Here is a 25,991-nt window from a genome sequence, read left to right on the forward strand (position 1 = left end):
AAGGTTTGTTTGGAATTATTTACGATCTTAATAGTGGAGCAACTTTATTGTTGAGATGCTTCTGCTAAGTATAGTGTCTAAGACTTCTCGGGGGTGTTTTGGTTCGGTTGTTTCAATTCCAGAGATTACCCTATTATTTCATGAAAACTCTATACTTTAGTTAATATATCTTACTCACTCAAATTCATACACTCACTCATGAACACGCGTGTTAAACAAAGTTTAAAAAAAAATAATAATATATATATATATCGTTTATATATATTCTATATATAACCGAATTAAGTTTGTTATCGAAGAGCTGGGAATCCTGACACATGTATTTATGTATTTTTTACTTAAAAGAGTTCCCACATATTATACTAATGTATAATATGTGGTATGAATAATAGTAATGCATGATGTACTTGTATAATGAATAAACATATTTTTTTTATCTTAATACCACTAAGAAAACGAAATATTTACAATTAAATAAATTAGGCTTATACCTACGCAGATTTTATTTTACCGTGTCATACCCGCATTTAAATGTATCAAGATTTGATCAATTCAGTAATTTGTAGTAGACTCCTACTATTGTAGGACACCCACAAATGGAAATACTCACCTTAACTTTCTTTACCAAAATTTGATTTATTAAATAAAATATTCTAACCATATCCGGTCGGAAGCTCGCCATTTCACTTTAACTGCAAAAACTGTAGTACAAACGGCATCGTAAGAACATTTCCCATTGTCGTAAATCATTGTAAAATGAATTTCCTGACATCTTGCCCAACATCAGAAATTGATGGTGTCATTATGGTTTCAATTCGGCACGGACATTGTTTTACGCAAATATTGCGATGCTCATCATGGCTCATCCAACCAAGCATGGTAATATTCGAAACTAAAAGATTAGGAAATGATCATAACTAAATTTTGTTGAAACTTTATGACCACATTGTTCAACAATTACTTCGTTTATCGTCGTTTCATATGACGCTTACTTCAAATAAATAAAAACAAACTTCTTTGTATGTACGAGTAGTATGTTATCTCGTTTTGTTTTACAGAGGCTACTGAGGACAGTTGCGAGATGTTGGACATCATGGTGATATGGTGGTGGATGTTAATTATATAACAGGAGGCAAATGGGCAGGAGGATCGTCTGATAAGTAATACCGCCGCACATGGACACTCAATATCGAACTCGCGAAAGCGTTGCCGGTGTTTTAAAAATTAGTACGGTCTTCTCTTAGTCCGGTACCGATCACCACTGAAGTATTTCTGACGTCAGACTTACGTTAATTTGGCTAATAGGGAAGCCTCTTTTGTTGTATGAAATAGTGTGCTTAATCATGCTTGTGACTGATGAGTAAGTAATTTTGCTTGCTGAGGCAAATCCGGGGAAACCCGGACGGATGGCAGCCCTACACATACCTAAAGCGACCATTTATTCTTTGAATCAAAAAGGGACATTGGTTTAATTTAGGTCAATGAAGAAAAAAAATTAAAGGCGTAAAAGTTACAAATCAGTGCCAGTGCTCAAATTTTCGCGCGGCTTCTGGAAACGGGACACTTTTGCGTCACAGTTCATTTCGGGGACACCGGGACTCGTAATTGGAAAAAGGGACAGTCCCGTTCAAAACGGGACGTCTGATCACATAACCCCCGTAGCTTTGCAATTCCGGGACTGAGCCACTGTCATTTACATTGGCCTTGTTTTTAAGTGTTCCATAACTTAAGATGCTAGTAATAAAGCAAACAATATTGTTTTATCTCTGAAGGTAAACACTTGGGAAAGATTTTGAGATTCTACCGACACTCTTATTGTTGTTATATCAAGATGGGTATAATCATTAATGTATGGTGCTTGTGAGAGGTGCTATTTGCTTGTTACACAGCACAAAATGATTAATGCGTATATTTTTGATGAACATTTAGAATGAACGTATAATTCTATTCAATTTTATTCTAGTGGTAACGTCTTTGTTATTTATTATTGTGTCGAAAAGAGAGTATTGTGCTCAGATTCCACTAAAGTAATTCTGTACTAATTCGAATTGAATTCGGGTCGTCCCAATTCTTAAAAGGTTAGCAACGCATTCGTGAACCCTCTGGGAGAGCGTCAATAGGCAGCGGTATTATTTAACATCAGAAGAGCCTCGTGACCGTTTGCTATGCTATAAAAAAAGTTTTCTAAAACCGCTTACAATTTAGTGATTTATTTAGTTTATATATTCAGAAGGTTCAACTGTGAAGGAACCATCTTGATGACAGTAAATCACCGAGTTCATTCATCAAATAATAATCAATTCCTTTTACGAACTAGCAAATTGTTTCTAAGGAGAAAAGGCTTCGCTCCAAGACTAGAGTCCACTCTTTCCTTACAGGCAGTCTTTTGTTCGATCAACAACTTCGTTTGCCCTTCTAATCTTAATATATATATTTCTTGTGTGCGTGTGTATGTGACTAAACTCCTCCTAAACGACTGGACCGATTTAGACGAAATTTTTTGTGTGTGTTCAAGGGGATCTGGGAATGGTTTAAATTCACAATTTTGTCCGCTGTACAATGTTTTTTTAATTAATTTTCAATTTATTAGTTGTTGTTGATTTTGGAATGTTTTACATTGGATCCGACAGACGGCGCTACCATCGCAGTGTCAAATTTTAAATAATATTCGAATTTTAATTTTAGTCTGTCCCGAAATTTAAAAAAAGTTTTGTTATCATTGTGTTATATCATGTGTGACCATGTGCTGGATCGTTAGATATTGTCATAACATTTGAATAATAATTTTCATCAAAATGGCTTATTAAAAATTGAAATTTTGAAATTAAAGACGTGTAGACAGGACAACGTCTGTCGGATCCGCTAGTATATATAAACAATTTGCTATTACTAATTTATTGGACTAAATTATAGATTTCTTCTCAACAACTTATAACTAGAAATATATTAGATATAAAATAGCTTTTATAGGTGATATCTAAATTATAGAGTTAGATAACAGTACAAGGCAGTTAGAAGGGCTAGATCTATCATTAGGGATATCGAGTTTTTGTGCAGCTATGAATTACAGTTTTCTCTGATTATAGTAAGCTGGAATAATGTCCAAGACACGTTTCTTATTGACTCCGTTTGCGCCGCGCTGCCCGCAAAATCTTTGAATTAGTCTTGGATTCGATAATAAAACGTTTTCTAAGAATTTGTTAAATGCACTCATCTCAGAAACTACTGTGTACATCAGTGATTTCTAAAGTGGTATTAATCGACCCCTAGGGGTCTATGACAACCTGCAAGGGGTCTACGTCAGCGAAAAAAAAAATTGGGGGTCCATGAAATAAAAATGGGGGTCCACGATAGTGGATATTAACACATACACTGATAGTACTTACTTACATCATACTATCTTATAATATCAAAACATATACATTATTTATAAAAGTACCTACCTATAAAGTAAAAAGAAATATTATATTATTTTATGTTTATAAAATTGTGTAAGTTATAGGATGTTGGTATTCGTTTTGTGGTCGCAATACATTTTGAACTTGTAAAAACAAAAAAAAATTAAATGAATAAATGTATAAATTAACATGTGTTTTTACTTTAAGTTTTTAACAATAAACTTTACTACAGTTAGATATTTACAGGAAATCAATATCAGGGGTCTACCCAACACGGAAAAACATGGCAAGGGGTCTACGACACAAAAAGGTTTGGGGTACTCTTGTGTACATGTTCAAATTGAAAAAAGATTCAAATTGGTCAATGGTTGGGGGTAAATACTACCTTCCTGCCACCTTTTCGCGGTGCACAGCTTCATACTTGACAAATTTGAAATAGCAGTTTGTATATCTATTGCTAGAATTTTATAAACATGTATGAGTTCTTAAGTCGTTAACGACTTGAGGCCAGTGACGACGTCAGACCGCAAGATCTTATTGTAATTTTTTTTACTATTCGACGATTACAAATGTGACTTACAAGTATTTACTGATTTTCTCCGCCACGTTAGTTATAAAATTAACTTAATATTTTCTTTGAATTAATCTTTTTGCTGGCTTTGTGTAAGGTTCAATAATAGCCTTGAAATATAAAAGCATATGAAAGAAGCAAAGATTAATTAAACACTTTGGTTTGGTTTTCTTCTGGAAAGTTACACGTGAGTTCTATGGTATTAGCCGTCGAATGTCAGGAAATCCACATAAAGGAACTCAGCTCAGTATCATTGCGTAAGTATTTCCTGACGTTGGAAAGTGATGGAAAGTTAGCATTAACATATCAACGAGATGCTAATGTTATAATTATTATGTCACCCAACAGTAGCAACTAAAAGGGCGTTTCACTAAAAACTTAATAGATTTTTGATATAATGATAACACCACTTTCAAGTTTATTTTCACGTTTTTACGTATATTTTTACTTGAAGAAATATTAATGTATATTTAGTTAATATAGTTTTAAAAATACACAGTTTGAATATAAGTAGTCGTGAAAGCGTGACAAACTCACTTTCGCATTTATATTTTAAGGTAGGATAAAATATCTATACATTGGGCTATATTATTGTAGTAGTTCAACTATTCAAAATTTGAGCGTACTCCGGCAACGCACCCCCTAGAAATGGGTGTCTATGGGCTGCTGACGGCGTCCCGCAGGCTCGTTTGTCCCCCTATTATATATAAAAAAAAGGAATAATGTTTATTCATTGGGAAGTAGAATTAGTCTTCTGTGCCTTTAAAACAGACTGGTTATTTTATTGAGCAGTGTTGGCCTAGTGGCTCCAGCGTGCGACTCTCATACCTGAAGTCGTAGGTTCGATCCCCGGCTGTGCACCAAAGGTATTTCTTTCTATGTGCCTATTTAACATTTGCTCTAACGGTGCAGGAAAACATCGTGAGGAAACCGACATGTCTTAGACCCAAAAAGTCGACGACGTGTGTCAGGCACTGGAGGTTGATCTCACTTGCCTATTAGATTCAAAAATTGATTATGAAACAGATTCAGAAATCTGAGGCCAAGACCTAAAGAGGTTGTAGTGCCACTGATTATTATTATGTTTATTTTATTGAGCGAGAAATTGAGTCCAAAACCAAAATCTTTACGTAAGTGTAAAATAAGACATTATGTTGAGCGAAAGGAACAATTTCAAAAATGTATTACTTCGATATACAATTATCTTTATTAAATCTACACTTAACGAGAAAACGACAATTTCATTGATGCAATTTATCCATCGGGTAATGTTATAATAACGTTAATCACTTAAGACCCGCTATCATTGACCAGAAAAAGTAATTCATAGTTTTATTAATAAATAATGTAACTTACCAATAAACTGGTAGCAAATAATTTTTATAACAATTAAGTCTTGTTTCTAAAATTTATATGTATTATTATTTTTATCAATTTCTAATAAAAAATCGTTTTTTATTAAAACTATTCTAAAATGTATTGCTAAAATTATATAATCAAGTAGATTACATTAAACAAATCTGGAATTACTCATCAAATTGTTAAGTTCTGTTTATTATCATTCTGTTAAAAACAACAGTTTTAGAATTAACAGTTGTTAAAGACACGGGCTAAAACTGGATACCAACGTGGTATAATGAAAGATGGATGATATTATAATATCATTAAATACGCCCACATTTTAGTGATATCGTGACATATACTCGACACATTTATATTTTCGTTATATTCATTTTTTTGTGTTTATTTGACATAATATATAAAATTGAATAATATATAATTAAATTAAATTTGATATATTATGTTTATATGCTAAAGTATAAAAAAATATATTTTATTAAATTTTTCTTCGACATTATCTCGATTATGAATAAAAAAATTATCGAACACTAATGAAACTTGTATGTAGTTTCAAAAGCTGTTACAGATTTTTTTATGTGTGTAGTTTGACATGTATGACAGAGATGTTACTTACGAATTCGAATACGGACAAACATACACATAAATCTTCTTAAATAACAATTCTATACTTACTCTAGATAGGTATTACTTAGCAAAGAATATTAAATAATATATTGTTAGCAGCATGGACTGAGCCTAATCCCGGCTTTGCATACCGGTTTAGAGCGCGTGCCATTTCGTTTTCACTAAGACCTGACCACACCATGTTAATATCATTAAGCGATTCACTAAGATGCTTGCAAAGAAATCAGAATGCTAATGGAATCTCTAGTCCGTGGGAATGTTATTCAAGTCTGTGACCTAGCTCACATTAAATAAACAATAAATACCGGAAACTTTTAAACTAAGGAAGTACACGTTGAATAATGTAATTAGAAAAATGGTGTAAGCTAAATAATTAATGTAGTTTCTATTAATCGTCAACTTATGTCACATTCATTTTGAAATTCCTTTAATTATGTATAAGATTTTAATATTCATTGCTCATTACAAAACCGCTAAATGCTAACCTGCTGCTGACTGCGACCACAGCCTTTGAATAGATCTATGGATCTCTTTTCGTTCTGTTCTTCGTTACAATGAAGACATTAAAATTACCTTATACCTTGTGTGTAATACAAAACTACTAACCTAAACCTCAATGCATAATTCGTATTTTTTATTTGAATTTTACGTGTGATATTTACGATGATTGCTTCTTATCGGCTTACATAAGAGACGAAATCGAAAGATCAAAATGAAAGCAATGGATTATCGTAAAGGTACACTCATGCCATTTGCATTATATAACTGTATCATATTCCCGTCATTGTTCTCAATTTTGTACGTCGCGATTATTTCCGCTAACACAGATTATGATTTAATTTGTTGCATAATTAACCACAGATTATGTTATTGTCTTTCGTTTGCGGAGATGTTTTTGGAGTACGTTTCATACGTTGTTAAAGAATATAGAAAATTATTGATCGTCTTCATATGGGGTAGAACAAAGAATTATTACACTTTCTGTTACTTCTCATAAACTAATGAACAGTTAAAGATATTTTTTCCCAAGCCCGAGATTACGGAGCTAAGGATTACGGATTGCTATGTGAAGCACACAAAAACAAGTAACATTTATAAAATTGGTAAACATAGATAAATTCAAATACAAAACATTTTACCGTATTCCATTATTATTATTATTAGAATTTTATATAAAAGTTTGCGTGTCAATTCAAAGTTTTTTTTTATAATCACGTTTATAAATCTATAAATATCTTATAAGCTATGGTCACCGTAACCATAATCCATTAATTTTCATTTAGTGGCCAATAAAGCAGGCTAATTATAGGGTATAAGATAATGTACTTTCTTATTCAAATGGATTACATGAAATATTAGTGTAATCTTTTCTGTTACTGGCATTACACAGAATCGTTACGAAACAAGTGTTTTTAGTATACCGCTAGGAACCAGTTGTAATTATAGGATATTTTTAGATATTCCGTTAATAAAATCAAGATTCAACACGGCATTGAACTTTCCGGATTTAAATAAAATCATATCATTCAATCATAGATTCAAAATTAAACATTCCTGAACGAAAATTTAAAAATGCACCTTACCATGAAATCACCGAATTCTAAATTTAAAATTTCACTGTACACGGGTTAGGGCCCAATGTCTAGGTCAACTAGTACTAATAAATAATTTAATGTATACGCATCCGCTGTTATAAATTTATAGTAAAGTAAAATATTGAATTGGTAACTTGCAAAGTTGAATAAAAAATTACAGTATATGTAACATCTAATGTTTAAATACGAGAAGAAAACTTACCGCTTGGTGTCTACCCAAATATTTCCTTTGATATCCGGCAAGTGTACATTGCTGGCTTCTTTCGAAGGAAATCAATATTTTAAATCTAATATTCATTGATGTCACTAATGTCTTTGTTTTAAATTTAGCAATTTTAGTGTTCGTCACTGTTATGTTAAGCGGTTGTAAAATCTGTGGTGGTCGTGTATAGCTTCAATAGCTTTCTTATCTCATATCAATATAACATAAATGATCACCTAGGTCTAATCTACCGCTAGACTGGGTCGTTGAACCCAACAAAAACACGGGAAGCCTGCACTCAGCGCACGTGTGAACGTGTTTCTTACATCCGAGAAATTGCGAATACCTTGCTCGTTCCGCATATTTCTACACCCTGGGTATACGTTTATCATGTTCTGATGAGCTTCTATCGTCTATACTGGGAGATCGTAGCTGCTCGAATCTTAACTCATGTATCCGAGATTCTTAGTTCTATGGGCTACATTGACTTTAGAATAGGCCAATAATAATTTGCGCTTGTGATGTATTTAATAAAATTGTTACATGGTTTAGAGGACTAAAAAGGGCACATATGATTCGATGTATAACTTTCGTTAGTGCCTAAAGCAGTTATAATGTATTTTTAATTTTGGATTTTTGCTGTCGTATTAATTTCTGTGTATAAATTTTAATAATTTGTTGTGCATTTTTATCAATTTAGTCTCGTGTTTTTAAAAATAAACAAAAAATAGTGAACTAATTTTCGAGTCTCTTTTGTTTAATATAACTGTCTCATTCAATAATATATTGAAATCTACAGTGCACGTGCCATCGTAACATACAGCGGTACGGGAAACTTGCTTAGACTATACATAAATGTATATATACAATATGAGATACACTAATACAGCCTGTATTAGTGTAACGACAATGCCTACTTAAAAATCGTTAATACTTAATAAATCCTCAAACATATCGACATAAATCTAATAACGAAAGTGTCATATTCATAACCCACAAAGCAATTATTTCCCGGACATATTTCCACAATACAAACAAAGAAATCACAATACAATGTATGAGAAAAATGCCTTCGGCACATCTCACGATCGAGTTTTGGCCACGCATTGAAGGCATTTTCGACTCTTAAGTGTGGAAATAAAGATGTAAATCACATATCAAAAGTAATAGTTAAATCTCATTTAAGTAATCTGATTTCACTTCTTTTACTATTCTTTAGAGTTCAATTTGTATTAATGTTGAACTGTAGTCGAGAATATATTGAATATAAATTAAGCTTTATCTCAATTAGATAAGGTATCAAATGCAGATTTATTTGCGACGAAGTGTCAAGCGTTTTCTTTAATTAATTATACAGTTTAGAAATCTAGTGAAACTTTAAATAGGCATGGATTAGAGCACTATGACTTTGTACTATAGACAAATAGTACAAAGTCTTGGACTTTGGACTGTTTCGATGATATATGATATAAACAAATTATAACCTATGATGATATAATAACATGAGAAATTAAAAAAAAATGGACTGTGAAACGCCTATTTGGGTCCTTATTTGATTGTTAAGAAAAACATTACTAGTAGTTAACTACTAAAATTGGAATGGTAATTTAATATAATATTCACCAGAACTGCCATAATATATTTAAGAATGTTAGCTTGTATCACACTGTACTGTACTGTAGAAAATGCATTATATACGAGTATGATGATGATATGATATGATACTTCAATAAGTAACATTTGGTAAATGCAAAGACTAAAAAGTAAATATCACTTTAATTTTATTTACTAACGTTACGATCAACGCTATCTGTGACTCGACTCAGTGTTATAATATTGCGGTTGCAAAATAGTTCTTAAAACTAAAATATATATATATACACATACTTATATACATAGTACTTATCGGCTTTGGACAGTCAAAGAAGACATATTGGTGCGTATTATCTCACATATTTTGATTTAGAAAACCTATCCAAATTATATTACGGTTATGCCTATTATTCATGTTGATTACCGGAAGGCGCTATTGGTAGAAACGACAATTATGCAGAAAGGGAAACTATATCCTGAGCTAATCGCTCAATTTAATATGAATAGCTTATTGTATTATGTTTTTTTTTATAGAATAAACGGGCAGGAGCCTTACCTGCTGCTGCTGTTAAGTGATACCGCCGCCCATGGACACTCAATGCCAGAGGGCTCGCTAGTGCGAATGCCTTTTAGGAATTGGTAAAAAAACACCTTGAATATTACTCTAGCAGGTCAAATACTGATCAAAATTGATTTGTTATGCAATTAATTGTAACTGTAATCTATTAAACACGTCTCTTAGTTTGGTTTAAGAGAGGTTGGAACTAGTGAATGTAAATAATTTTTAAAAAAATTTTTTTCGACTCAAATGACGATTTTACAACACAATAAACGTTTGGATTCATTCCCTTTCTGATGTATTTTACGAATGTTACACGATTAACACATTGTTTACTTTGAACTATTCTTATTTTCACAGCATACGAAAACAATTGGAAATTGAAACAGGAAAAAGAAACAAGGATTGAAAAGGGTATAGCGATACAGCACATCTCGTTAGACTAAATTTGAAATTGCGACAAAGCCTGGATCAGCTCTTTAAGAGGAAAAATTATATGCAGTTAGAATCATGGACGTAATTACATACTGCGACTGTAATTAACAAAATACGTGTCTCTGCCAGCGATGGGTTGTGGTTAGACATATGTCATTATGATTGAGATCAGTTTCGCTCTACAAAGTTGTACCGTGAGATATAAAAATTGAGGACAGAGCCGTGATATACGTTTGTGTAGCTTGGAAGTCGCGGGGTTCGATAAGCTACGTGATTAACAGTATTTGATTATAAACGCAAAATGTCCTAATGACATGAAATGGTTTATTTGCTAAGATAGTGGTACAATTAGATACATTAATTGCACAAATCCGCACAATCCACCATATATAAATCGGCATAATAGAAGCATTAACATAATGTTAGCTAGCTGAAATACGGGAAAGCATAAGTGCTGGAACGAACGACAAAAATTAGATGTTTAGTTTTTTTACCAAAACAGCATCTCTATCTATCCAAGTAAAATGTTACAAATGTTGGTATGTAGATGTCACAGCCAACTAACGTAATTAGCCGTTCAATTAACAGTCTAATCTCTTTACTAAACAGCGCCGTTCAAATAACGGCCTGAATAATTTTTGATCTTTCAGTTAGGCAAATGACTTGAATTGATGATGGTACCTTACTTTCCTATCCTGCTCATTTAAATTTAGTTCCCCTTTCTGCCATCTAAACTGTCAATAAAGCGTCGGCAAACAATAAATTTGATGTTTTTCATAGTTTAATAAAGAGTAACAATACTAATATGCTACATTTTAACTATATTAAATGAAGAATTTCTTATTCAGCTGTTATAATTTCTATCATAGCTACTAATAACGACGATAATGATGCCGAGTATGATAAATTGTATGTGGACAGAAGGTGTTGGATTTTCATACAATCACATTGGTTAACATTGACTTCAACTTTAATTTCACATGAGATGTGTATGCACCATTGACGCGTGCCGCTTGCAGTGCCGATTTTGGTGATTACATGCCAACAATGTTCTTTCCTTGATGAGTCCCGCCTAACACTTTTATTTAATTGTTTGTTAACTGCTTTATTGTTTAATAAATTCTGCTTGCAATCCTTCAATATCGAGTTTTTGTACCGCTATGGTTGCGGCATCAGCGCTACGGATATTGAGGAAACTAAATCAGAATTGCATACAAAAACTTCAATTGATATAGCATTGGAAGTTTTATAATATGTAATATACATATCATTGAAATAAAAAGAAATATCAATATGCATTATAAGTACTCGTAGATATACATTACAATATGTAAGATTTGGGAACCCTTTTTAGTAAATAATACATGTGTCAGAATTCTCAGCTCCTTCATAATAAAGCTGCACATATATATATATATATATATATATACATAAACAAAAAGGTTCTAGTCTAGTGGCTAAGGTACAGCAAATGAAAAAGAGGAAGACATCTTAGAAGATGGTTAGATCAAATTAAAGAAACAGTAGGTGGTACCACCTACATGTACATGCGAGAGAGTGGCACAATGCAGAGAGGAATGGCAGGATTTGGAGGCCTTTGTAAAAAAGGGCACACAGATACCTAAAAGAAGATTTAAATAGAATCATATCAAAGAATCTGAATTCTAAGGCTTAATATGGAAATAGTCATGAACATCAAAATAAGCCTTACCAATTACCGCCTTTTACTCGCACCATTAAAGTCACTAATTGTAAGATATGAATCATATTTTGAATATGAGATTGTAGGTAATTCTCATGGTTTGGATTGGTACTATTTAGAGTAACGAAAGTTTTAATTAAAACGCCGCATGTATGTCTACACTCTACACTGTTTCCGCAGGCGTGACCGGTACAAGTTTATTTGCATGGAAGTAGTTACTAGTTCCGTCTCATCACGTGACATATACAATTATTTGTAATGAATTCAATTAGAATATACTACCACCACAGCAAACAAAGAGATCTAAATATTCTTCAACAATAATAGAAGAGGGAGTACTCTTTCATGCAACAATTGCAAAAGCTATCACATGTCTGCTGCATCGCCAAACTGAAGCAAACGGAAATGGACGGAAGTAGGTGCTTCCGGATTTACAATGCAACTACTACGCTTCTGAGGCAGACCACTTGAAAACGCCTTCCAAAACTGTAGCTTATGGTCGTCGTGATTGGGGATGACAACGGCTTTTATAAGCGGTCAGCAGACCCGACAGATGTTGTACTATACAGTTCTGATATAATCCAATTGTAAATCTTAACGATTCTTAAATCTACTGACAAAAAACATCACAATCGGTTTGAGACTTATAATCATTCAACGGTTAATAAAAATATTAAATTAATATGCAAATGTTTTTTTTTAATTTTATATATTATACTGTATGTTTTTAACCACTTAAACCTTCTCTAAAGTATAATCGGTAAATCGGTCGACCCATCCTCGACTTTTAAAGAGACAAACGATTAAAGAAAACGCTTTTTTAACGGATTGAAGTTATGCATTATGCGTGGTCACGGTGACTGAAGACAAAAGGTGTTGAATGTCAAAAAAGTATCACAGCTGTAGAAAATGTATTATCTGTATTTATTTCCCTACATCTTTTAGTCGATACCAACTCCGGGGAAATAATACATAACTTCAATCCGTTAAAAAAAGTGTTTTCTTTAAATGTGTGAAAGTTATTGATGTGAAACATCTATAGCCGCACGTAAAACCGATTTTTGCCGTGGCGACGCGTCGCCGCGCTATTTGATGGTATTAAATTCAAATTCAAAATTTATTTATTCATGTAGGTAACAATGTACACTTATGAACGTCAAAAAAAGAAATATTAAATGAATTTAATTTTACATTTACTGCCAGTTCTCAAATCAAGGGCGTAGAACGGAAGAGAAGAACTGGCAATAAACTCTCCGCCACTCTTTTTAATCGCCAAGTTTTTTTTTTACACAATTATTATTACAAAATAATATAATAATATATCACAATATGTTACATTATATAACCGCTGTTTGTATTAATTGTAACCATAGCAGTCTTGTTTAGGAGCGCGACAAATGCATGCAAAAGTAGTTACATATTATATACCTATATACAGTCTATATGCAGTAGTAAATTTCTTATTAAAAATATTTAATGAAAATAATTTTTTTTTATTCAATAAATAGTCATCGTTATCTGGAAAAAAATCGTAATATTTTATTTTATCATTATTTAGTTCCTATCACAATCTGTTCTTTTCTGCTTATTACTTTTCCAAAATAATGTCGATGTTTCACATCTGCCAGGCGTCCCGTGACGGCTCACATTTTTTTTTATAAAAAACAATAATACTATGAGACAAACGATAATTTATAGAAAATGAACCCGATGGTTCCAACATGAATCAAATCAAAAATATCTTTATTCATATAGGAAAACATATACACTTATGATTGTCAAGAAAAACAAATTAAATTAATTGTAAATTTACATTTACAACCAGTTCGCAAGTCTAGGGCGTAGAGCGGTTAAGAATCGCGAAAGATACGATGCGAAAGAGATATTAAAAGCACGTCTTCATACTCGATCGACGTATCACAATTATGTATAACGAGCATTCTCATAGTGATGTTATCACGCACAGTACGGTGTCACGGCACCACTATTACCGAGGCCTCATAAAACCTAAACAAAGCATCTTGATTTATCACAAACCAAATCATTTTCTTACAAATACGTTCCGCTAGGGAGAAAGTTGGAAAGTCGTGAACTATTGACCATAATTAGAATAATGTTTCATTTAAATCGTATTTACGCAACGTAACGTGCAATATTAATTGCGAAGAAATGTTTTATATAAAAATTCTTTGATTGCAAATACTGTTAGTAACACTTGAATTATTTTAATATAACATGATATATGTTATGCGAACAATGTGTACTGTTACTATCAGAGCGTTGATTTTTCTAATTAATAAAAAACTATGTTTCCGTCGTGAATAATTTGTATGAATTTAATTTTATTTCCTCTATATTTATTATATCCTCAATCTTTATACACATTAAAGCAGTTAGAAGAACTGTGAAGCGTAAATTTCTAAAGAAAAAAAATATGACGCGTAGTAATTATGACTTGTGTTGTACAGAACCCAGGGAAAGATCTCGTAATTGTTATAAAGTGAAAGAAATTGGCATAATAATACTTAAAAGTGAGAAAGTGTCGTGAACTTTTGACCATAATTACACTGAATTTCATCACCACTTAATAGCGCTATTTAAGTATATTACGTGATATATGGCGTTCCATTAACGTCAAATTGTCAAAGTATCCTTTTTTGAAGCTACTTAGATTCTATATAAACGTTTGTGGATAAGTTAAACCAGCCTAACCGTCACTCAAGAGTTTTATTTTTTATCTATATTATTAAATAATGTATTGAAATTTATTTATTTTTTATTTATTCCACTACATACAATAAATAAATAACTTTACTTCGCCGAAAAAAGTTCAGTATAGATCAATAGTAAACTAAAAAGGTCTAAAATCTTTTCTCAAATAAATTGCTAAGTAGGTAAATTGCTTATACAGATTATCGTTTCGTACACTTTCGGTACAGGAAAATAAATAACTGTAGGGATAAGCGCAACTTTTACCTTATCTACACTGAAATAATTATGATACGGTATACGGTACATAAATTAGTAAATTACTTACATATTGCTGCTCCGAAAACCGTTGTAAACACTAAAATGGACGTAATTTTAAGGCACATTTTCACAATATGTCCAAACACATAACTACACAGTTAAACACTAAGAAATGTCCGGGATATGTGGATTTTCATTTTCTTCTTGTTGTGTACCTGCAACAAATACATTTTTTAATTAAAAATGAAACGTTTCAATTTAAAAATTATCTCTTCGTCAGCATAAGTTGTGTAGAAAATGATGGTACTGAATCTAATATCGTTATTTATTTATTAAAGTTTACCACATCATACATTGTAGTAAATCTACGGAATACGTTACAAACTATACATTAAAAAAAACAGTAAAAATATATACAAGATAAAGTTATAAAACCAGAACATACCAGAATACCAGACATTGTTGTTAAGCAAAAAATAAATTTTCAACAAAACAGCGGATCAGGTTCGAGATGCGCACTCAACAATGCTTCCATTAAAACCGAATATCTCCAGCTCCGAATAAGAAATGATTAATGCGTTAATTGTGAAGTATTCAAATAATAATTAATTTATTATAAATACAGAGAGAGATTAATTCAAAGATGATGGATGTCAAGCGACCGGATGGGATGTCCCTTGAAATATAGGACGGGCTTTGGTTTGGGAAGCTACTTGTGTGGACACGCTAGCCCCGTGTCAACTCCCTCGACAAGCAAAAAAGCCAGGGCGGCCGCAGGGGCACTTTTTTCAACTTAGATTTTGTTCCCTTTTTTAGAAGACTCTTTGGCCGAAGGGTTAAAGTGCACAGGCCCTAATTTAAGGTTGGCGTCTGGTAGATAGTACCGGTGACCCCAGAGCTGATACTTTCGTCGCTCGAGTATCGCAATACAGTAAGGAATTGCTGTCAGAGTTAAAGGCAAAAAACAGCAAAAGTCCTTAAAATTTTAAATTACTTTTAATTTCCTATAACTTAAGTTATTTTAGAAAAATACAGTATTGTTACAAAACCTTAGTATTGTGAGTCAGTAGTTCTCTACTGAGGAATAATATTGCAAATGCCAGTTGCACCGGTGTGTGACCGATATAGAAACAGAATAAACCAATTAATATTACGGAAAGGCACGCGATGTACAGCTACGATCGGAGTATGGTAATCAACGACATCTTTATGAAGTCTGTGGTTTGTGTCATCCCAGCCTTCGCTTTACCGTTATGTAGGAATTGCACCGTTTATGAAAAGAATGTTGCTTTGAATTATGAGCATAGTAAATCTATATTTGAAGCCAAATAATAATAAAACATACAACAATAAACCTGGCAGCCAAGTTATTTAAGGATCTAAAATGATGGATGGATGGCGTAGTTTTGCTCTTTCGCGAATTTTGTAAAAGTTTTTGACAATCATAAGCATGCCTTAAGTCGCATCTAAATTAAATAAATAAATTTTGATTTGATTTGATATAACTTCATACGAAGTGAATTGAAACTCCCAACCTAACGTAATACTCTTTATAGAAGATTAATAAAATACTGTTTTATACAAAAACAAAATATGTCTATATATATATATATATATATATATATATATATATATATATATATAATATATAATTCTCGTGTCACAATGTTAGTTCCGATACTCCTCCGAAACGGCTCGACCGATTCTTGAAATTTATTTTGAGAACTGGCTACTATCTATCTTTCAAACCCCTAAACTTTTTTAATTATAAAACATACAAAAAATACATACAACCCTTACTTTTTGATTGACCCGACTACGATTTACCCCCATTTTTTAACTCTAAGGTTTATATAGAGAAAAATTCACAGAACAACCTAAAAAAAAATTCATCCTGGAAAACCGAACAGTCTCTGGGGTAGCCTAGCCAAATGTTGGTATGTACTAAAAAGGCAGGCTAAATAAAATTACATTCAGGAGAAAAGTTCGCGGGGGCATAATTGCAAACGCAGGCTGAACCCTACAAGTTTTATCAAAATAATACACTAAGAATTGTATGCACTTTGAAAAGGTCTACAGAAAAGTCCGTGATGGTATATGTCTATCTCTTATGGGTAACCTACGTTTTTATATACAACGTTCACAGATTTTCTGTAGTGTATTTAGTATCAGCATTGCACCCGTGCGAAGCTGGGCCGGGTCGCTAGTATATTAATAATATTAAGTGATCTAGAATATCCTGTTAATTAAATTAATCATTAACTGTGTGCAATTTCTTGTGACATATTGGGACCTGCGAGTTAACGGCTTATAACACTTAACTGTCCGATAAATTAAATTATTACTGAAAAGCCGAGTCCCGTAGCAAATTAATCATCTGGTTAAAATTTGCTGATAAGTAGGCAATCAGCCTCTGCATCGTTTTCTTGAGGGTAGAAAATACAAAACAGAGAACCTGATTATCTGCGGTATGGATTTTATTAAAAACGACTTTAAATATATTGAATTCATTATTGCCTTTGTTTTTTCTTTCCACTTTCCTGGTTCAAGTTGTGCCGCCCTATGATTGTTTACATTTTGTTTAAGCTTCTATTTATTATCTAACATATATGACAATATCAGTATATTGTATGACTACCAGAATGAAATGTATTAAACAATTATTTATTTATTTATATATGGGGTATTTTTTTTGAAGTCGTTATTAGCTTTCTGCTGTATTTAAATCACCAGTGTGCTAATAATTAAAATACTGGGCCCGGTTAAACTATTCAAATCTAACCTATTGGAAGGCCTTTATCCTTTGGTTTAACAATACTCCACAATTAATCACTTTTGTGGGCGAGACCAAAGCTTCTCAAGGCTCTTATATATTTAGATTTTATTTAAAATGCTGAATATCATCGTATAATATTGCATTATTTTCTACTTCTTCCATTGTATAGAGATTGTTTTAAGAATACAATTTTTGTATGCGCAATGTATATCATAATATCTATGTAATCTAATGAAATAAACAGTTACATTTAATAAAAGTAATGATGAGGGCCGGCAGTGATGCATTCATTAGCATTAATTACACCCGGTGGAAATAAAATTACACATGCGTTTGCACATGCTTTTTTGTTCCCGCTTGCAAGAAAACGGAAGGTGGTTTTAGTATGGAAAAACGAATGCAGTTTACGGCTGAATTCGCTTGAAAAATGAAAAATGTTATGAATTATTTAAGTAAGTAATATAAATTCATTCTAAATAAATCACCTGCTCATTTGCCTTGGTTCACGTCTGAATTATATATCAAAGAAATTGTTATTTCTATCTATTGTTATAGTTAATTGTTTTTGGCTCTTTAACTAGATCCAATGAATAAAAATGTATTTAACAAAAACATAATTTTGTTAAAATTAAAATAAATTTAGTTGAGTTATTATAACTAATGAGTTATAGTAACCATCTATTTGATTCTAAAACAAGGAAAAATCGTGAGGAAATCGGTATGAAAAATACGCCGTTTATCGTGGCCTATTAGATTTGAGCAGTGTTGGCCTAGTGGCTTCAGCGTGCGACTCTCATACCTGAGGTCGTAGGTTCGATCCCCGGCTGTGCACCAATGGACTTTCTTTCTATGTGAGCATTTAACATTTGCTCGAACGGTGAAGGAAAACATCGTGAGGAGACCGACATGTCTTAGACCCAAAAAGACGACGACGTGTGTCAAGCACTGGAGGCTGATCACCTACTTGCCTATTAGATTTAAAAATGATCATGAGACAGATTCAAAATTCTGAAGCCAAGACCTAAAGAGGTTGTAGCAACTGATTTTTTTTATTAGATTTTTGTATCACAGAACGGATACAGAAATCTGCGGCCAAAACTAAACGTTGTAGTGCTGTTTTTTTTTTCAATTTATGTAAATAATTTATCATTTCATGATAGGACCAAAAAGGAAAAAATTCAAACAAGTGCTTACGGACATGAACAAATAAAACTATGGTATATTTTAAGTGAGCTTTCACTTTGTGTGTTACCGTTTTGAAAGTTAAGTTGGTACTTTATCAAATTTAAGCATAAATTATATAATTGTTATGCGTTTATTCTTATTAATTTTTCCATTCATTTCACTTAGTCACGATGACTATTGTATATATATTTTTATTTTTATACATATATGAGTTGACATTTGATTCATTCAATTTGAACTATACTAGAATTGATTTTATTTCAATGCTATTTATTGCTATATTTTTTTTGTAATCCTGCATCTAACTTAAATTATACATAACAAAAGCAATTATGCTAAAGCTATGCCAAAAGTATAAAACGTATTATAAAAGGTTCATTTAAAAAATTAATAAAAATGATTAAATATGTTTGAATAATATAGAAAATTTATTTATTTCACTACCTTAGGTACTCTCTGAATATTACGTCAATCAGTACAAAAAATAACTTATTTTATATATAATCCGTACTGGAAAAAAATATTATATATGACATAAGAAAATTCTTATAAATCCGAACTCAAAACTAAATAGTTTTCATTATTTATATTAATAATATTATTTATCAAGGAGAGAAAATGTATTTTCATTATTTATTTATTCATTTATTTTTGTTGTACACGATATAAATTATTTGTGAATTCATTATGTGTTTTAACCTTTAATTTTATTAAAAAAAAATGTTAATTAGAGAAAATATAGCGTCTAGGTTTTTTAGTTTAAGTTTTATTTTGTTTACTAACATTGCACACAGCTAACAGACTAATTAACTTTGCATAAATTATGATATGCATTATGTAAATTGATGAAAGTTTAGACTTACATTTAAAGTTGGCGATTATTGTGAATGACGCAAAAGGTCGCTTTATTTAAAAACATAACATAAAAATTATTTCATAAATTTATAAATTATATGTATTTATATCATCAATCATTTTTATATAACAATTTAACTTTTATAAACTTAAAAAAACAACACAATACATAACTAATTTAAACTAAGATGTAATTTCTTATATTGCTATATTATTAATAACAAAATTAATCTCACCATAGACTATAAACATCCAAAATAGAACCATAAAGCACGCTTCACTCAATTTGACATGAATTTCTCGTCAGAAAGCGTCAAATTATATAAAGTTAACAGTACCGTGCGGCCCGGCCGCTAACCACCGAACTAAGCAGCGGCGCGCGCGCATCACAAGCTTTTCCTACCAACGCATTCACTGATTTTTCACCGCGTGAACTTTGTTGCAATAGTGATATAGTACGGGTACATTTTAAAATCGACTATAATTTAAAGAAACTGTCTTTTGTAAAATGTTAATTGCTTGCAAATTTTTCACGACGTTACTTTGGTGTCAATTAATATTGTCGCGTCTAGATTCATACATTGGAATCAAAGTTTTTGTATGCTGGAAAGATTTCAATCTCTATAATGTAATTATAAAATACATCTCTATGGTTGAATAAGGGCTATGTTTTAACACAGATTTACTATTATTTTTGTAATTTACGTAGAATTATTGTTACAAAAACAAATTTTGAGTTTGATGTAGCATAAGTTTTAAATTGAGGTGAAGTGATGTTTTAAGGTTTGCAATGTATCAACTATATCCGAATCTATTCGATCGATTTGATCTGGTTTTATTTTCCCGACATGTATTATAAGTTGGCTCGGAAATCGTCGTCGTTAAATGCACCCATAACCCATTAATTGTACAATTACTGGCTATTATATCGTAATACGCCGGCAACGCACTCGCGAGCTCTCTCGTATTGAGAGTGTTCATGTGTGGCGGTGTCACTTAATATCAGGTGAGCCTCCACTCTGATTTCCCCCTGTTTTCAAAAAACATCATGATCAGGGTGATATTTTAAAAGTTTTACCAGTAAAGAAAGAAAGCTACTACTCTCGCCACATTCATTCTTTTTATTCCCGTAAGTATATATATAAGTAAGATAAGAAAAAATAAACTTCTAATAATGTAATTTTGTGGTGATCAGTCTAGAATTTCAAATAAGTAACCAAATGTGGTTTCCTTTTCGGCAAAGGAAGTATTAAAAAAACAGTTTAATTTGTTTTGTATGTGTTAGAGAACAAATAAGCTTTTAATGTTTATTCAATTATAACAGCTAACGACTACCAATTAAGTAAAGAAATCGAAAGTGACTTCACGTTGTATGAAAAACTTGTTTTCATTATGACCGGTATCGCCAACCTTTTGCCATGTTCTTATGTAACTGTTTAACAGTTATATTTTAATAAATAATCGGCGTTCAGTCATAATAATTTAGACAAATTCTTTAGTTATATGATTTTTTAAACCTCTAACAAAATGAGTGTCATGGGCTGCGGGTTTTCGTGGATGTCGTAAAGTTTAAATAAATATTAAAAAACAAATGGAGAAGTTTTACGATTTGATGTGTATTTCGCTAATCTTTTTGTCATAAAGAAATTAAAATATTATCTATATTTTTAGTCGGTAGCTCATTTCTGAGCGTCGTGAGGCCTGTTTCACGATAATTTCTCAATCTCATAGGGAAGTAGATGATTAATATAGATCCTCGTGTGCCTGACATATGCCGTCGACTCTTTGATTTTAAAACAAGACGATTTTCGTTTACCGTTCGTGCGAATGTAAAATACGCCCGAGAATTGAACCTACGACTTCAGGAATGATAATCGCACGCTCAAACCACACAAGGCCAACATTTTTTTAATTGTATTTAATAATAAAATATCAATTTTGTTTTATATTCCTACCCAAAACCTCTACGACTCGTTAACGATATGTTACCGACAGCTGACGTAGAAAGGCCCAGTATATTAATGATAAATTTTCTTTAGACTTTATCCCGCACCTGTACATAGTAAGCCGTCACGAAGTTGTCACGTTTGACACCTTAACTGTCACGACATTTGACAGAAAATTCGTGGTCATTACTAATTCAATGAGGTTATAACTGTGAGACAGTAATCGTTTATAATGATCTACACGGTTATGATGTATCTAAGTGGAATTTATGTTTGCCTTACTGGGAAAACTAAAAAACCGGTGCTAGAACCCATAGTCTCAGCTTCAGACTTCTATTCGTGTTGCATGGTCATTCTCGGTAAATAGGTGATGACATAGACAAACTGGTTTTGTCACGATGTTTTCCTATACAGTTCAATGATGTTCACTTATAAAAATCACTGCTTAACAGCCGTAAGCCACATTACCGTAAACTGTATATATTTATATTGTAATATCTACATTGTATATATCTATCTCTAAGCGCCTGCTTCACAATGTACCTATGGATAAAGTGCCAAATAGCTATGCAACACATAAATTATTCGAAAGATAATAGTTCCAAATAAGATACTTCGAATTTCATGACGTATAGCGCTATCTGACAGTCGTGAAACGCAAAAATACTATTATCATACTAATAAGTAACAAATAGCTTATTTGGAACTTATCCGGACATTGTGAAACAGGCCCTAAGACTTTTCTTTTTTATACGTTGACTAAGGTAAAATAAACGACAGATTAATACAATTTAGAAGATGGTCTATTCGTTTTACTTATTTATCAGATTAAGGAAATATCAGGTGGTACATGGCGGAGACTGCCACAGAGTAGTCAGGAATGGCGGGATTTGGATTTGTTTCATCAGTGCAAAATTTCGATGGAGCTCTATGAACTATGACGTAAATAGTAAAATTAACTGTGAATTAATAACATTCTAATTCATCACAAAGATATCATTACATGGTATTTCCTGGTTATGTGAAGCAGAAGAACATACATTCTTACAGTATGCAATGTGCCAATTATAAACAATGAATATGTCAGTTTAAAATGATATAACATTCGTTGAAAGAAAGCTCTTTACATATTTGGGAGGTTATAGTATTGTTTGACGCAACGATATAAAGATTTTCATATATCTTACATCCGTTTCTATGCATATTTGATGCTTATCTCTATAAGACGAAGTACGACGTAGGCTTTGTCTACTGTTTATGTATGTAATATAAAAGGGTAATTATTATTATTATTTAAATTACATTAAATAAATTAAATACTTATGTATTAATAAGTGGCGCTACAACCTTTTTAAGTCTGGTCCTCAGATTTTTTTGATTTCAATCATGATCATTTGTCAATCTCATAGGAAAGTAGGTGTGTGTGTTTAAAACACGCCGTCAACCTCTTAAGGTCAAAGACAAGCCGATGTTTTCCTTCAACATTCGAGCGAATGTTAAATGCGCATATGGAAAGACATATCATTGGTGAACCGCAGGGGATCGAACCTGCAACCTCAGGGATGGGAGTCGCACGCCAAAGCCAAATATACCAACAAACACTATTTAACAAATTATAAAACTATAAAATTCACTTAAATGACGTATGTAACTGGATGACTAAGTATGAGCCTAATAGAATATTATTGTTAGTCTTACTTATAGGAGACGGATTATATTATATATATTCTGACCACTATGCTGAAAGTAAGAGTGGGATTATAGCCTAGATTTATTATACGTATACTCCACTTGGATCCCAAGTCACATTGCCAAACAAGCCGTCCAACCAAAACACACCTGGCCACGAAGCAACAATTCTGAGGCGAATGAAGCTGCAATGACGTGGAGTGAAGGTAAGACCGATCAGGTTCTTTTTATAGAACAAGGGGCAAACGGGCAGGAGGCTCACCTGATGTTAAGTGATACCACCGCCAATGGACACTCTCAATGCCAGACGCCTCGCGAGGGCGGTGCTGGTATTTTTAGAATTGATACGCTCTTTTCTTGAAGACCATAAGTGGGCTTGGTTCGGAAATACTTTAGTGGGCAGGTGGTTCCACAAAGTGGTCTCTCGTATACATAAACTCATATGAGAATTACATCACATTTGACCGCGTGACCACGTTCTCTACATGTTCATGATTAACCTCCTGGCACTAGGCTAATATAATCTGTTGTAAGTTTTAGTACTATATTCGTGTATCTTTTGCTAACTTGGCATACGTTATACGGAATGCGAAATCCGAGACAGTTATTTCATAATTTCCTTGCAATTTAAAAAACAGTTACGTAAGTTCCAGTTCTACCAAACGGAGTGCATCACTTTATTAGGTTCCAAACTGGTCCCACACGCAAATGGATGACACAAAATTGAGTTAGCCTAGTTCTATTACTTGTTACTGCCGTCTTTGCTTGCATTGTATTATTTCGATAATATGAAAGAGACATGCTCCGTGCAAGTAGGTATAAAATGAACTTGTAATAAGGAACGTTTTCAATGAGTTCAAAATTCACTAACTTTATATCTTTATTTTTTGCTTTGATGGTTTGCGTTTGGAGGGTTGTATGTTTGTGTTTTAGATAAGCTTATAAGCTAGAAAATACTGTATTTAATACAGAGAGAGATTAGAGATTAATTAAAAATAAATACTTTGGATACTCGTAGCAAAACAAGACATGACAGCACAAACTTTTTAAATGAAGTAGTAGATGAGTGAGAAAAAGAGGCAGAATCCAAAGGACATCCTGTGAAGAGATGTCTCGTCTCGCGGAACCCAATTTTGTTTCAATCATGTTATACAGAAGAAAATACTCAAGGAAGAAGCCTATTTAATACAGAATACACATAACCATAGTGTGTAACTAAAAAAAATATTTATAAGTATAACATATTAAAAAGAATTAGCTGCTAGTTGACTCCTAAGAGAAAACTCCATTGATTAACGACATTGTAATATAGAGTAAGGGGTATATTTTTTATAATCAAACTCTCCTACTCCTTGTAAGACCCATAATCCAGGTTCTTGTCTAATAAGAAAACCAGGTTAATGCCCACAACTTTCATAAAGGCCAAGAGGGCATGCCTCGTAATTCTTAAAAGGCCGGTGGCGCGCTTGCGAAACTTCTGGCAGTGCGAGTGTCCATGGGCGGCGGTGTCACTTAACATCAGGTGCACCCTACCGCCCCGAGTTCTACCCGTCTGCCTTCTGCTTCTTAGCTTTTTTAGTCTTCAGGTGGCACCATGACATGGAACTCATATATTCCAGTATATCTAAGGATAACATCACCTATATCGTGGGAACATTTTAATATAACCATTTAAACCCACACAATTTTAAAGTTTAAAAGTTTCGCGATGCTATCTAAGATTCGACCTGTCAGTGCTAAATATATGATAATAAAATCTAGTTTCAACATCTTCTCTTTAAAAAACACTATTTAAAAACCAAAAACGTCTTACATTGCTATATGATTAAGGTATAAAATATGAATGATTTACAAAAATGTCGATGTATCGATCAAACTCCGATACACTCATTTCGATTTCAACACGTCTATTTCCGGACTTTTACTATCAAGAGTGGTCAGAGGTTGTGTCATAATTACATAACATTTAACTATTTACAATATAAAATGTATAATGTTGACAAATGGAGGGTCAGAGGTATTAAAAATGAGAAATTTTGTATATAGCATTAATTTATTCTTCCGTGTTTAATGAATTAATTTCATAATCAGTGCGATATTAGTAGACTATTGCGAAAAAAAATTATAAATTGTATCTGTGTCAGAATGGTTTATATAAGATATTTTATTTTAACAATTCAGTCAACATATAATACCGTACTATTTTTCATTTTATTTAAATGAAAGCCTGAATCGGGAATACCATTTACCTGGGGTGATTTCTACTCAAAAAGAATACATATTTTTGCTATATTAAAATATTATGCTATATATATTGTTTAATCTATCCAAGCTTTGCGGGGCTGAAACTAATATTGTAAATAAATATAAGTCAATTTACTCAGTCAGTTCATTTACTCAATCTAGACACTTTTATGGCTAAATTTAATAGTCGAACGAACGCGAGAGAAACAATGTGAAATTGATATTCAATTTAACATTGTGTGAGGTTCAACTTGAGAATCAACTGCTTCTATCTAAAGAAGTATA

At 32.4% G+C, this 25,991-nt stretch overlaps 1 protein-coding gene across 3 annotated transcripts in view; it reads right to left on the reverse strand.

Moving 5' to 3' along the window:
- Positions 1–20,173, reverse strand: part of LOC110997755 (cadherin-89D) — a 39,792-nt gene extending 19,619 nt beyond the window's left edge. For all 3 annotated transcript variants that reach the window (XM_022266062.2, XM_022266061.2, XM_022266063.2), the window contains exons 1-2: positions 20,064–20,173; positions 15,079–15,226 (exon numbers count right to left, since the gene is read on the reverse strand). In XM_022266062.2, coding sequence (XP_022121754.2) covers positions 15,079–15,136 — 58 coding nt within the window. In that variant the 5' untranslated portion in view covers positions 15,137–15,226; positions 20,064–20,173. The remainder of the gene's footprint in view (positions 1–15,078; positions 15,227–20,063) is intronic.
- Positions 20,174–25,991: the final 5,818 nt, after the last annotated feature.

Source organism: Pieris rapae, chromosome 17, assembly GCF_905147795.1.
Source record: "Pieris rapae chromosome 17, ilPieRapa1.1, whole genome shotgun sequence".
Lineage (NCBI taxonomy): Eukaryota > Metazoa > Arthropoda > Insecta > Lepidoptera > Pieridae > Pieris > Pieris rapae.